This window comes from Cebus imitator, unplaced genomic scaffold (assembly GCF_001604975.1).
Source record: "Cebus imitator isolate Cc_AM_T3 unplaced genomic scaffold, Cebus_imitator-1.0 Scaffold70, whole genome shotgun sequence".
NCBI lineage: Eukaryota > Metazoa > Chordata > Mammalia > Primates > Cebidae > Cebus > Cebus imitator.
In genome coordinates, this window is record NW_016107385.1 from 4,337,552 (window position 1) to 4,351,096 (window position 13,545).

At 58.2% G+C, this 13,545-nt stretch overlaps 2 protein-coding genes across 7 annotated transcripts in view; one reads left to right on the top strand and one right to left on the bottom strand.

The window, feature by feature from the left end:
- The first annotated feature begins 82 nt into the window (after nt 1-82).
- On the top strand, nt 83-10,398 carry PLA2G4B (phospholipase A2 group IVB). 6 transcript variants are annotated; one of them, XM_037739458.1, is made up of 20 exons: nt 83-958; nt 2,186-2,258; nt 2,516-2,652; nt 2,767-2,898; nt 3,016-3,056; nt 3,190-3,232; nt 3,511-3,565; nt 3,836-3,972; nt 4,189-4,272; nt 4,536-4,573; nt 5,946-6,081; nt 6,716-6,852; nt 7,066-7,288; nt 7,402-7,519; nt 7,820-7,957; nt 8,125-8,229; nt 8,348-8,527; nt 9,110-9,276; nt 9,776-9,962; nt 10,027-10,390. In XM_037739458.1, exons 1-20 carry the CDS (start codon nt 950-952, stop codon nt 10,254-10,256), a joined length of 2,370 nt encoding a protein of 789 aa, XP_037595386.1. In that variant the 5' UTR covers nt 83-949; the 3' UTR covers nt 10,257-10,390. The 6 variants fall into 6 exon arrangements, with proteins under 6 accessions (XP_037595386.1, XP_037595388.1, XP_037595387.1 ...); XM_037739460.1 differs by having other exon boundaries at nt 10,045-10,390; XM_037739459.1 differs by having other exon boundaries at nt 3,836-3,966.
- A 183-nt stretch (nt 10,399-10,581) lies between these two features.
- Nucleotides 10,582-13,545, bottom strand: part of SPTBN5 (spectrin beta, non-erythrocytic 5) — a 45,776-nt gene continuing 42,812 nt past the window's right edge. The window contains exons 64-67 of the mRNA XM_017531040.2: nt 13,402-13,493; nt 13,196-13,281; nt 12,229-12,321; nt 10,582-11,090 (exon numbers count right to left, since the gene is read on the bottom strand). Coding sequence (XP_017386529.2) covers nt 11,011-11,090; nt 12,229-12,321; nt 13,196-13,281; nt 13,402-13,493 — 351 coding nt within the window. The 3' untranslated portion in view covers nt 10,582-11,010. The remainder of the gene's footprint in view (nt 11,091-12,228; nt 12,322-13,195; nt 13,282-13,401; nt 13,494-13,545) is intronic.

Below are 13,545 nucleotides of genomic sequence, written 5' to 3' on the forward strand. Positions count from 1 at the left end.
GCCTGAAGAGCCATCAGCTGTCCAAAGCCTGCTGTCCACAACAGCCACCGCAGCCCCTCCCTTGGATAAGCAAGCAGACCTTAGTCCTGTGGCTCTCTGGCCCAGGGCTTCAAGAGCTATTCCTAGCTTTGCTCGGGTTTACTGTCCTCCCCACATTCAGGGGCAGCAGGTGGGACCTGGCGCCCTGGGGATAACCCCTGTTTTTCCCATAATAGGCACAGGCAGGATGGGGACAGAAACTCCCGCCTCTCCTGAGACTGCCCCTCTGAGGAAGGAGTTGGTGTCCACACTCTGACCCTCCCACAAACCATACCCTGGAGACAGAACTCCCGCCCAGGTGCCAACCCACAGGCCTCATCCCCAGCCATGCAGCACCCAGCTCCAGGGTGGAAGCTGCCCAGCGCCCGACTTTGAAGGGCTGTTTGATGTGACAGCCACTCCCCTGCCTGTCGTAAGGGTGCCCGGGTGCTCATCTCAGATCGGCGGAGCCCTGCAGTCAAGACTGGGCATTCCTGTCCAGCAGGCACCAGAGTTGCGAAAGGCCTGTGCCAGGACACTCCACTCTTTTCCTGGCTGCTGTTCTGGGGCTCACTCCTGATTTTCTTCTGCTTAGCTCCTGGCAGCAAGCTCTGTGGAGAGCAGCCCTCCCCTACAGCAGGGCTGGGATTACAGAGCTGGGCGTTCAGGGCAGGGTTGGGCAGGCCCAGGTGGTGATGGTTGGCAAGTGCCACACAGGTGTCAGAAGCTCGAGTACAGATTTAGGGTGCCTTACTTCCTGGACAGGTGACAGATCAGGAGTGGGTGTAGAGCTTGGGTGGAGCAGAGGCGGGGGGTGGGAGGGACTTGGGACCAGTTGGGACATCACATCCCTGGCTCTGGGTTAGAAAGCCGACAGTCCTTGATCCTGTGGCTGCTACCGCATCATTCCTGCTTCTGAGGACTCAGTCTCATGGCTCTGGTAAGGCCTGCAGGGCACTGGGCTCTTACTCTGACCCCTGGTCTCTCCCTGGGGCCTGGTTAATGTGTTTCTTATGGGAGCTATGGTCTTCAGGTGTAGGGAGGGGAGTTTGTTGGCCACAAGACCAGAGCAGTGGACAGAAGCTGGGAGGAGGCAGCCTGGGGATGATGGATCCATCTTGAGTTTTCTCTGCTGTGGGAACGGCCTCCCAGCAGAGGTCCGTGGCACCATGGATTTGGGCCCTGGAAACTCAGAGGCTCCCACCTGCCATCCTGAGGCCCTGGAAGGAAGTGGCTGCTCTGTGCTCCTCTGACTCAGTTGCCTGGAATGTGGGGGGCCCTGGGCTGACCCTGCTAGATGAGGCTCTCTAGCACTGCCCCAGACCTGGTTGCTCCCTGGGCTTGACCCATTAGGGCCCTTGTGGAGGCAGGCAGAAGGCGGAGAGGAAGAGTTGGCACAGGCTTCCCTGGTCCTGGCCCACCTGCCAGGCTGCATTCCCAAAACCAGGGGGATGGGTTGGGAGGGAGCTACCGGGGTAACATCTGCAGCCTGACCTGGCAGGACCTGGAGGGTGTGACAGCCTGTACAGGGTCTGAGCTAGAAGCCACTGCCCCTGCCCAGGAGAGAGCCCTCGAGTTTCCAGGGTTCACTTCTGAGTGGGGTGGAGGGAGGGTAAGAGCAGCTCTGCTGGGGGCCCAAAGCCCTGACATTCCACTTCCCCTCCCTCCATAGTTTATGTCCCCTGCCACCCAAGACCGGCCTGGAAACTGCTTAGCTGGGTTATAGGCTGGGGATGTGGGGTGGAGAGCCTAAAGGGAACTGCCTGAGGAAGTGGAAGCAGGTCTGGGTAGGGCATAATCTGGAGTTTGCCTGCCTGGGCTCCAATCCCTATTCGGGACGTCAGGCAAGTGACTGCTTCCCCGTGCTTCAGTTCCCTTGTGGAGTGGGTCATCATAATAGTACCAGCGCATAGGGTGGTTGTGTAATGGATGAGTTAATGTATGCAAAGCCCTTGGCCCAGAGCCGGTGCAGAGCACTGTGTAAGTGCTGGCAGGCATCATGATGGAGATGTCATGTCTCTTCTTGTCGATTGAGGAGTCTGATGGCGTGGAGGACAGGCCTGGGGTTCAGGATTAGGCCTTGAAGGACTGCCCCAGCCTCCCTTGCAGTCCTGCCACCCTTGGCTTCATCAGCCTGTAGCCAGTCTCCCCTCTCCTGCCTCTGCAGGCAGAGGTGTCCAGGACCTGCCTGCTCACGGTTCATGTCCTGCAGGCCCATCGCCTGCCCTCGAAGGACCTAAGTGAGTGTACACCTGAGGAGGAGGGTGCTGTGGCTGGATCTGGGGGTGGTGGAGAGGTGGTGGGCAGGGCCTAGAAGAGGGGCCTGAGAGGAGCTTCTGGGTGGAAGGTGGTAGCTGGGGCTCTGCCTCTGCTCCCCCTTCCCCTCCTCCTCAGTCCTACCCCACATGGGGCTCTAGGTGATGGAAGGAAGGGGTCTGGGCAGCTGGCTGGGAAGGGCTCTTGGCCACCAGTGGACACTTGTTCCTCCTTCCCGCAGTGACCCCCTCTGATTGCTACGTGACTCTCTGGCTGCCCACAGCCTGCAGCCACAGGCTGCAGACACGCACAGTCAAGAACAGCAGCAGCCCCATCTGGAACCAGAGCTTTCACTTCCGGATCCACCGGCAGCTCAAGGTGGGCCCGTTGTCAGCGCCGGCTCTACCCACATCCCCACCAGCCGTTGCCGCTGCCCTGCTCACCTTCCCATCCCCTCCCTCCAGCAGCCCTGTCACTCTGTTCCCTTTCCAGAATGTCGTGGAACTGAAAGTCTTTGACCAGGACCTGGTGACTGGAGATGACCCTATACTGTCAGTGCTGTTTGATGCAGGGACTCTGCGGGCTGGGGAGTTCCGGTGCGAGAGCTTCTCACTGAGCCCTCAGGCAAGGCAGAAGGTTGAAATCTCCACGCGCCCTTGCACACACCCATGTGTCTCCCACTCTCTCACATACACGCATTTCTTCTGACCCTGTCTGACTTGGTTCTGGTTCTCTTCTCAGGGCGAGGGGCGCCTAGAAGTTGAATTTCGCTTGCAGAGCCTGTGAGTTGGGGACCTGGGGCAGTTTGGGTGGGAGTGCCTCGTGGGAAAGGCAGCGCCGGTGCCTAGGGTACGCCCAGGCCTCTGGGGTGAGAACCTGGACTCCTGTTAAGGGAGGTCTGGGGGCTTTTTCCAGGGCTGACTGTGCCGAGCAGCTTGTCAGCAATGGCATCCTGGTGGTGAGTATGACTGGTGCTCTCGGAGGTGGTCTGGGGTCCCAAGAATCGTTCATGCCAGTGGCTCGAGTTTATGCCTGGGCCTGAAGCTCAGGCGTCACCACTGCCTGAGTCTGGGGACCTGGGATTTCAGTTCGTTAAGGGAGTACAATTTCAAGCAAATGCTTGGTGACTTGGCCCAGGTAATGAAGTGCAGACCAGCAGGAGCCAGGGTCCCAGGCGGGTTGGGGTCCCTGAATGGGGGTGGTGTTAGTATCTGAGAGGTTGTCTTCATACCTCAGGCCCGGGAGCTCTCCTGCTTGCACGTTCAACTGGAGGAGACAGGAGACCAGAAGCGTGAGTCCCCAGCCCACTGGGACAGTGTCCGGCTCTGAGCCCTTGTTTTTCTCCTTTAAGGGTTGGCCAATTCAATGTGGGACTCACTGGGGCTTGAGCTTCCCCTTAGGCCTTCTCAGGGGGACTGTGGTGGGGGCTCCATCTTCCAGCCCTGGCCTGGCCAGACCATTTCAGCAGGGAGAGGGAGGTGCCCTCCAGGCCTCCCAGCAAGATGGGCTCTGTGGACAGAGACACCGTTCCCAGCCTCTCTGCACTGGTCCCTGTTTCCAGGCTCAGAGCGCAGAGTTCAGCTTGTGGTTCCTGGGTCCTTTGAGGGTCTGCAGGAGGCCTCTGTGGGCACTGGCAGCTTCCACTTCCACTGCCCAGCCTGCTGGGAGCAGGAGCTGAGGCTTCACCTGCAGGTAGATGTGGGGCCCCCAGAACTTCCTCCTTCCCTCACCTCCTCCCAGCCTGACTTCTGCCCCATGTGGCAGAGTAGGCACCCTGGAAGCGCGTGTGGGCCGATGCTGGCCTTCCTTTCCCATCCTTCCCACTCCTCTGTGGCTGCCAGCGGGAGTTGGTGAGGTCCTTGCTAGGAGCAGAAGCATAAAGATTCTTAGATCTCTGTCCTTTGTCCCCTGCAGGATGCTCCCGAGGAGCAGCTGAAGGTGCCACTGAGTGCCCTGCCCTCTGGCCAACTGGTGAGGCTTCTCTTCCCCACATCCCAGGTACTGGCCTCCCAGAGGAGGAAGCAGGGCACCTGGGCTGGGCCCCAGGCCACGAAGGGATGGGCCTGTTTCTCGCTTCTCTCCACAGGTCATGCCCTGAGCAGGTGCTGGGGCCAGGCTCTTGGGGGAGTGTCCTCTGAGCACCCCTGCTTCAGGCCTGGCCTGCGGCGAGGGTTGGGGCAGTGCACATGGGGTCAGGGTAAGAGAATCAGAGTTGGGTGGAGGTGGCTGACCTTTGTGACTGGGGCCTTCATGGTTTTCAGGAGCCTCTGATGAGAGTGGAACTGAAAAAAGAAGAAGGGTGAGTGGCGTGGCTGGGGACTGGGCAAGGCTCTGGGGGGCGGGGCTGGGGCAGGCCTGGAGGATTGAGGGGGAGAAACAGCCGACCCTCATCCTCGTGCTCTCTGAAGGGGCTCAGGCCAGTGCTCGGTGGGGGGCACAAAGTACCAGGAGGAGCCTATGGTCGGAGGGGTGAGTGATCAGCCCAGTGCCAGGCACCCAGGGAGTGCTTGATAAATGTTTGGCTGGAAAATGCGGGGAGATGAGGATGGAAAATGGTAACATGGCTGGAGGCACAGAGAGAGCAGGAAAAGCAAGGGAGAAAAGAGGGGAAATTGTGGCCTTTTGGGTGGAAGGTGTTATGCCTGGACCTTAAATGATCTTCATGGAGTCGCCGCCCACCCTGGCCCTCCATCTTGGGAGAGTGGCTTCCCACCTTGCAGAGATGGGATTGTTGGTCCTTCTTTTCTCCCCCTCCCCTGTATTTTTTTTTTTGAGACAGAGTCTCTATTACCCAGGATGGAGTGCAGTGGCATGATCTTGTCTTACTGCAGCCTCTGCCTCCCTCCCGGGTTCAAGCAGTTTTCCTGTCTCAGCTGGGACTACAGGCATGCGCCACCATGGCTAATTTTTATATTTTTAGTAGAGATAAGGATCCCCCATGTTGGCTAGGCTGGTCTTGAACTCCTGCCCTCAAGTTATATGCCTGCCTTAGTTTCCCAAAGTGCTGCACCTGGCCTCCACTCTCTTTGTAGTCATTTTTTTTTTTTTTGAGTCAGAGTCTCACACTATATCCCAGGCTAGAGTGCAACGGCGTGATCTTGGCTCACTGCAACCTCTGACTCCTGGGTTCAATCGATTCTCCTGGGTCAGCCTCCTGAGTAGCTGGGATTATAGGCGCCCCCGCACACCACCATGGCTTGCTAATTTTTTTGTATTTTTAGTAGAGATGGGGTTTCACTGTGTTGGCGAGGCTGGTCTTGAACACCTGACCTCGTGATCTGCCAGCCTCTGCCTCTCAAAGTGCTGGGATTACAGGCATGAGACACTGTGCCTGGCCTGTCGTCATTTTTGAGCTCCATGGGTGAGGGACAGAACCCCAAACTTGGAGGGGGAATCCACTGTATGGGTCCTGTGTGAGGGCCTGTCTGCCCTGGGGACCCCAAGCAGGCTCTTTCGGCCGTGGCATTCCATGTCCTGCCGGTCTGTTTTGCTGCATTCCAAAGTGTGTCCACATGTGGACATACTCTCCCCAGGTGTCATACTTGAGTCTTGTGACACAGGAGTGTTAGGGAGAGGAGAGAAGGCAGTGGACGTTGCAGTGAGGCCGACCTAGCTTCCTAGTCTCTGGGGAAGGCTGCGCGCTGTCTCAGGGTCTCTTCCTTCCCCCACAGACCGAAGGAGCTGGCTGTGCGACTGGGCTTTGTGCCCTGTGCAGAAGAGCAGGCCTTCCTGAGCATGAGGAAGCAGGTGGTGGCCGCAGCCCTGAAGCAGGCCCTGCAGCTGGACGGAGACCTGCAGGAGGATGAGGTTTAGGGGTTGGGCTGGGTGGGGTGTCCCCTGGGCTTGCTTGGGCCTGGCACCTGGTGCTTAACCCTGGAGCTGCCTGTCCCTGCCCTGCTTCCGCTCGTCTGGCATTAGCAGGGACTTGGTACAGACAGTGGTGCTTGCGGTGCCTAGAGCTCGCACAGGAGCTGCCTTGTAGGGCTGGCTTTCCTGCCTTTTCTTGGTTGTCATCCTAGCCCAGGCTTTAAGAATGGTTCTGTTCTGAGGAGTGAGACAAATAATGGGTATGAGGCCTGCTGGCCCAGGTGGTTCAGGAGGTTCATATTAGCCTGAGCCCTCTCCTGGGGGAGTGACGGCAATTTGGGAGAATTTTGAGGTGGCCCCTGGGACTTCCAGAAAGTGAGCATCAGACTCGGGGTAAGGAGATGAGGCTCAGAACTTGCCTGGGCCATTATTCCTGGAGCCGTTAGAACTGGATGCTCACGAGGCTGTTTCTGATCCCATTGTTGGGATGGTTGACCCAGAACTGGTCCCAAGACATGATCAGGTCTTAGCTGTGGGGTGAGATGGGGGCCATGTGACCTGCTACCTCCTCTTCCTATGGCTTGGCCTTCCCCATCCCTAGGGCCTCTCCAAGCCTGCCTGTCTTCTTTTCCAGATCCCAGTGGTAGCTGTTATGGCCACTGGTGGTGGGATCCGGGCAATGACTTCTCTGTATGGGCAGCTGGCCGCCCTGAAGGAGCTGGGCCTCTTGGATTGCGTCTCCTACATCACCGGGGCCTCAGGCTCCACCTGGTGAGCTGGGAGCAGGAGGATGCTGGAGTCTGTGTGGCAGTGGGTGCTGGGGACAGGGTCCTTCTAGGCCTGTGAGTAAACTAGAAGGGCTGGGAGAATGCTTGAGGGGACCCTGGGAGGGTCCCTGCTAGGCTGTTGTCATAGGAAGCCTGGGGCACATGAGGTCTAGATGGGGCCCTTTAATGACAGGCCTCTGGCTGCGGCTTTTCCCAGGGCCTTGGCCAACCTCTATGAGGACCCAGAGTGGTCTCAGAAGGACCTGGCACGGCCCACTGAGTTGCTGAAGACCCAGGTGACCAAGAGCAAGCTGGGAGTGCTGGCCCCTAGCCAGCTGCAGCGGTACCGGCAGGAGCTGGCGGAGCGTGCCCGCCTGGGCTACCCGAGCTGCTTCACCAACCTGTGGGCCCTCATCAACGAGGCGCTGTTGCACGATGAGGTGTGGGTCTGTGGCTTGGGGGCAGAGCCAGGGCACGGCGCTGGACAGCAGCATGGGAAAGGCCCCAGGCACCGAGGCAGCTAAGGGTTGAGGTTCCACTCATCTTTCCCCAGCCCCATGACTGCAAGCTTTCAGATCAGCGAGAGGCCTTGAGTCACGGCCAGAACCCTCTGCCCATCTACTGTGCCCTCAACACCAAGGGGCAGAGCCTGACCACTTTTGAATTTGGAGGTGAGTGGCCCAAGCGCTGAGACCTGTGCCCTCGTGGTTGGTGGAGCAAGGGGAGATGGGGCCTGTGTGCAGAAGTGGATGTCACATCCACCTCTCTTAGGCCAGGTCCCATGCTTTCTGGAGACTGGTACCCTACCAGGGTCCCTGAGGCATTTGGGAAGGAGGCAAGGGCCGTAGGTGCTATGCTCAAAGGCCAAGCCACAAGGCCTGGGCCTCCTGGTCCTCGGCAAAGCCCTGGGTTGGGGTGCGGGTGCCTGAGCACTCTGGACCATGAGGCTGAGGGGTGGCCTCTCCTCACAGAATGGTGTGAGTTTACCCCCTACGAGGTTGGCCTCCCCAAGTACGGGGCCTTCATCCCCTCTGAGCTCTTTGGCTCTGAGTTCTTCATGGGGCAGCTGATGAAGAGGCTCCCTGAGTCCCGCATCTGCTTCTTAGAAGGTGAGGGGTGTTGGGCAGGCTGGAGAAGCTGGGTGGTGCAGGGCAGATGAGCCCTGGGTGAGAGGGTGGCCTTCAGTCAGGAGTTTCCTGGACCAGGCCTGGCCGTGGGGAAGGGTGGGGTTGGGATGGGAGTGCGGAGCTCTCTTCCCTCACAGCCACTCCTTCAGGTATCTGGAGCAACCTGTATGCAGCCAACCTCCAGGACAGCTTATACTGGGCCTCAGAGCCCAGCCAGTTCTGGGACCGTTGGGCCAGGAACCAGGACAGCCTGGGTAGGTGCTCAGGTGATTTCATCAGGGTACCCAAGGGCAGCCAGCAGGGGCCGCATGAGGGGGCGGGGGGGCTCTCCCCTCCTCCCCTTCCAGGGTCACCATTCTCTTGCCTGTGTAGACAAGGAGCAGGTCCCCCTTCTGAAGGTAGAAGCACCACCCTCAACAGCCGGCAGGATAGCTGAGTTTTTTGCTGACCTCCTGACGCGGCGCCCGCTGGCCCAGGCCACACATAATTTCCTGCATGGCTTCCATTTCCACCAAGACTACTTTCAGCATCCTCACTTCTCCACCTGGAAAGGTACCTGCTTCTCTCCAAAGTCTTCCTGTGGCCATCTGAGCCTCGAGTCGTCAGTCCAGACACCCCTTACAGTCCATTCCCATCTTCGCCCTTTGAGCTCGATTCCCTAAACTACTTGGAGCAGGGGCTTTTTTTCTCCTTGTCTTCGGGACCCAGGGCCTACCTGCAAGGCTGTGGGGGTGTTGGTTCAGCAGTAGAGCAGAGTATTTTTTTTTTTTTTTTTTTAGACGGAGTTTCGCTCTTGTTACCCAGGCTGGAGTGCAATGGCGCGATCTCGGCTCACCGCAACCTCCGCCTCCTGGGTTCAGGCAATTCTCCTGCCTCAGCCTCCTGAGTAGCTGGGATTACAGGCACGTGCCACCATGCCCAGCTAATTTTTTGTATTTTTAGTAGAGACGGGGTTTCACCGTGTTGACCAGGATGGTCTTGATCTCTTGACCTCGTGATCCACCCGCCTCGGCTTCCCAAAGTGCTGGGATTACAGGCTTGAGCCACTGCGCCCGGCAAGCAGAGTATCTTGTACCAGCGGGAGTTTGGTGCCCTTGGCGTCTGTGACAATTGCTCCTCTCCCCAACCTTCCAGCCACCACTCTGGATGGGCTCCCCAACCAGCTGACACCCACGGAGCCCCACCTGTGCCTGCTGGATGTCGGCTACCTCATCAACACCAGCTGCCCGCCCCTCCTGCAGCCCACTCGCGATGTGGACCTCATCCTGTCATTGGACTACAACCTGCACGGAGCCTTCCAGGTTAGGGAGGTTGTGGGTGGCCCCAGACTCCACCCATCCTCTTGGCTCCTCCCCCATGGAGAACGGCTTTGGAGTCTAGTGTCTGGTCCAGCTTCCTTTAGGAGCTGTGACAGTAACTGCATGTGATTGATTGGGACACTGGAATCTGTTAATTTGCCACTAGAGGAGCTCATTCTGTTCTGGAAGCTGGTGAGGTTTTCCTGGTATCTTGGATCTGGCTCCCCCGTCCCTGACCTGCAAGGTGCCTCTGGGCCCACCTACAAGTCTGCTTTGCCTCCCAGTGTCAGAACTGGAGTGCTGGGGGCAACCTTGCTCAGTCTTGCCACTGAAGCCTGTCAGGTGTGGAGCATTTTCTCCAAAGCCTGGCATTGTAGGCCCCACTGGAGAGTAGGACGTGGCATTCGAGCCCCAGGTCCCGTGCGTCTCATGTTCAGTCAGCCCCAGCTTCAAGGACGCCAGGGGACCTGTTCCGCTGACAGCCCTTCTGCCTGCCCTGCAGCAGCTGCAGCTCCTGGACCGGTTCTGCCAGAAGCAGGGGATCCCGTTCCCGCCCATCACTCCCAGCCCAGAAGAGCAGCTGCGGCCTCGGGAGTGCCATGCCTTCTCCGACCCCACCAACCCCGGAGCCCCTGCTGTGCTTCACTTTCCTCTGGTCAGCGACTCCTTCCGGGAGTACTCAGCCCCTGGTGAGCCTCTATGCACCTCCCCCTCCTGCTGCCCCACTTCTACGACAGCGTGTTCCCCTGCCAGGCTGTACTCTCTCCACAGGGGTCCGGCGGACACCCGAGGAGGCAGCCTCGGGTGAGGTGAACCTGTCTCCATCAGATTCTCCCTACCACTACACAAAGGTGACCTACAGCCAGCAGGACGTGGATAAACTGCTGCGCCTGACACATTACAATGTCTGCAACAACCAGGAGCAGCTGCTGGAGGCCCTGCGCCAGGCCGTGCAGCGGAGGCGGCAGCGCAGGCCCCAGTGATGGCTGGGGCCCTGCCCCCAACCCTGCCAACAACTTTCAGGCTCATTTATTCCCTGTCCGCTCAGTTGCAGGTAGGGACCATCTTTGCCCAGTGCACCAGAGCATCTAAGGATGGGGCTCCAGGTGCAGTGGGGCTTGGACTCCCAGAGCGTTGTAGTGGGAGAAGGAGGCTGAGCCCAGAGCAGTGCTGACTGTATTTACTTCTTTGAGCATCTATGAGTCAGTTGTTTGGGGGTAATCACCTGTGTCTGCTTTCCCTTCCGCGTTCCTTTTAGTTGTACAAAGTGGGATGGAGCACTTTATACGTTATAGACACATACAAATGTGAGGCACTATCTGAGATCATCTGTTAATACTGCTGAGAAGGGCTATGTCATTCTAGGCTCTTGGTTATACAGAGCAAGGACTGTGTATCAGAACAAAACATCTCCCCAGGTACCTTACAGAGCTCGTTCAGCAGTGTGGGCTTCCTCCGAAGAGCTGGTTCTCTGCATAGGTCACCCTGCCAAGCAGGGAGGAGGCCCCTTGGGCCTGGGGTCTCTGCTGTGGTAGCCCTGGCCTTCCCCAGCTGCTCTGCCATAAGATGTCTCCTCTTCACCCAGACAGGGACAGCAGGGCAAAGCCAGGCAGTGGCTGTTTCCTGCCACATGGTGGGACCCATTTTGAAGCAAGGACCTGTCTACTCCAGAAGCTTGTCCTGGGAACGTGGGTTGAAGCAGCTAGGGGAAGGAGCCCTTGTGCCTGTAGCCGAGTCTCATTCTGGTTCCCTCGACGTGTCCTCACTTTTGGCCTTGAGGTTTGATGTTGCAGTGGGGTTCCCGTCAGTGATCAAACCTGTTAGGAAAACAGAATGAATGTAGTAGGGCCTGGCCACCCCAAAATCTCCGAATACCAGTGCCCCTGCCCTTTCCTGGACCAGCCAGCCTCCTAGAGTAAGTGTGGGGGTGGATTCCAGAGCTGACAGGCGCTGCAGCAATGACGTGGGGTGAGTAGGAGGGAATTGCCTCTATTCACAACCCAACTCCACATCTCTCGGCTCCAGCTCTGCCCTGTGCTAGACAGCAGAAGAAATAATAGCTGTCTGGGTAGCCTCAGGAGCTGCTGAGTCCAGGACAAGGCCTGGCTGTCAGCAACACATCTGAATCATAGTGTGCCCCGCAGGACTGGGAGAAAGGTACACTGGGGACCACAGCGGTGGCTGCGACACTCCAGACACATGGCTGTGTGTGCAGGTGCACATTGATATCGAGGCTCAGCCTGGCGTGGGACCCATGCATGTAGGATGTTCCTGTCGCCAGTCCCTCCCCTCTGCTTTCATCTAACCCCAGGTGTCCCCTCCTCCTGGAAAGCCTGAAGCCCTTTCTGGTTTGGAGTTAGGAAGGAGATGTGGGTGAGGGGGTTGAGCATCTGCAAGGAGGAAAGGAGGAGCCAGTTAACAGCCTCCTGCCCGTTCCTCCGCCTTCACCTCTCCTCCATGGCCTGCAGTGGCACATGCTCACCCCGGGCCCCCTCCAGTGCTCACTGGGGATGGGGGTAAGCAGGGAAGGATTGGTAGAAAACGGGTTGGAGCAAGGATGGGGCAAGGTTTGGCTATCCTGCCAATGTACTGTGCCGTGGAGAGGAAGGAATCGGAATCAAACCCAGGCAGCACCAGGCGAGGGAAACTGAGCTGCCCCTCATGCAAGCGGCCAAGCAGGAAGGGCATGCCCAGACAGCTGGCTACAGGGTCTCTGCACTGTGGAGGGTGTGGAAGGGTACAGTTGTCAAGTCTATAGGTAAATCTGGGCCTTGTGGCCTGGATTCCTCTCTCACAGCTGAGAGTGGGCAGAGGTAGCTGAGGATCTCCCATAGCATTTCCCCACAGCCCAAGAGAATAAGTCTGAATTGTGGAACCTCAGGCTGCAGATGACAGTGCCTGCCAGCCACTGAAGCCCAGGGCTTCCCACCCTGCTCCCTGCCCTAGGTGTCCCACCTGTGTCGACTTCTAGGTTGGGCATCCTCTCCGCCGCACACTCATTTGAAGAGCTGACAGGTTTGGCTTTGAGTTCCAGGCTCAGACTCTGGGCTGCAGAGCGAGGGAATAACCACTGTTAGCCTGGCCCCGACCCAAGCCATCTGCAACCACCCAGTCTGGCCGCTCCTTTCTCCAGCTTCTGGGGGTTCACCATGGCCTTGGGCAGCCTGGCAATGCCAGGCCCTTCCCAGGTGGGGATGCAGGGTGGGCTGAGCACTCATGGGCAGGTTTCCCCCCCATGCTTCCTGCCTCTGAGAAAACTCCATGCAGGTGAGCTAAGAAAGGCTGAGCCTTTCTTAGGAGATGGGGGATTCTGAAACTTGGAACAACTCAAGATCCTCTGGGCTTCTGGGAAAACAGACTTGGGAGGAGTGTTCAGGGGAACCAGAGACAGCGCTAGGATCCCAAACATTCCCTGAACACACTGTGTCCACACAGCCTCCGCAGAGCACACCAGCCACAAAATAAAGGGGTGTAAGGGATTGTCTCCTTTATATTCCTTGGAGTGGAACTGGGCTTGTTCACTATCTGCAAAACAACTCGAGGGTGGGGCCAGTCCAAGCTGCCTGAGGACTAGAAGGCTATAGAAGCCCCCAGAGCAGACAGGACAGAGCCTGGAAGAAGACAGTGTCCATGAGGATCCTGGCAGGAAGGGCTTGGGGCAGCCTCAGAACGGCAGACACCAAAAGGCAAAACAGGACCAGGATACAGCTGGGGGTCAAAACTATCCCCATATCCGGTGCCAATTAGCTGTGTGGTCTTGGGCAAGTCACTTAACCTCTCTGGGACTGAAGTTCTCTGAGAAAAGACAGTAAATCCCACTTCTGAGGAGTTAGAGATGTTCGCTGTGGAACCTCCCAAGGATGCATAAACCACCAGGGCCTTGGAGGCAGCCACCCTCCCCGCATCCTTCCCAGAAGCCTACCTGCAGCCCTGGCCAGGGCTCGCCACCAGCTCTCAGCCTGCTCTTCCGACGGTGCCGCAAACAGGATCTCTGCCCCACTGGTCAGCCTGGCACCCACACAGCCACAGGTCAAACTCCACTGTCCCTTTAGGGACCCCTGCACCTCCAGCCCGTGCTGCGCTAGGTGGCTGGTGGGCGCCATGCCCGAGTCCACTATCTCCCCTCACCTTAAGGAGAAAGTGTGTTTCCTGCCATGGTGGCCCTGCAGCCTCTCACACTGGGCTCCTGTGAGGTCAAGGAGGACCATGGAAGCCACTTTCTGAGGAGAGATGAGAGACAGGGTCACTGCAGCCTCCTCAGCTTTTCCCCAT

Excerpts from the sequence above, each read along its gene's own strand:
- PLA2G4B (XM_037739458.1), top strand. Across the intron at positions 4,273-4,535 it reads TTCTCTTCCCCACATCCCAG|GAGCCTCTGATGAGAGTGGA; the intron begins GTACTGGCCTCC and ends CATGGTTTTCAG. Across the intron at positions 8,230-8,347 it reads CAGGAACCAGGACAGCCTGG|ACAAGGAGCAGGTCCCCCTT; the intron begins GTAGGTGCTCAG and ends TTGCCTGTGTAG.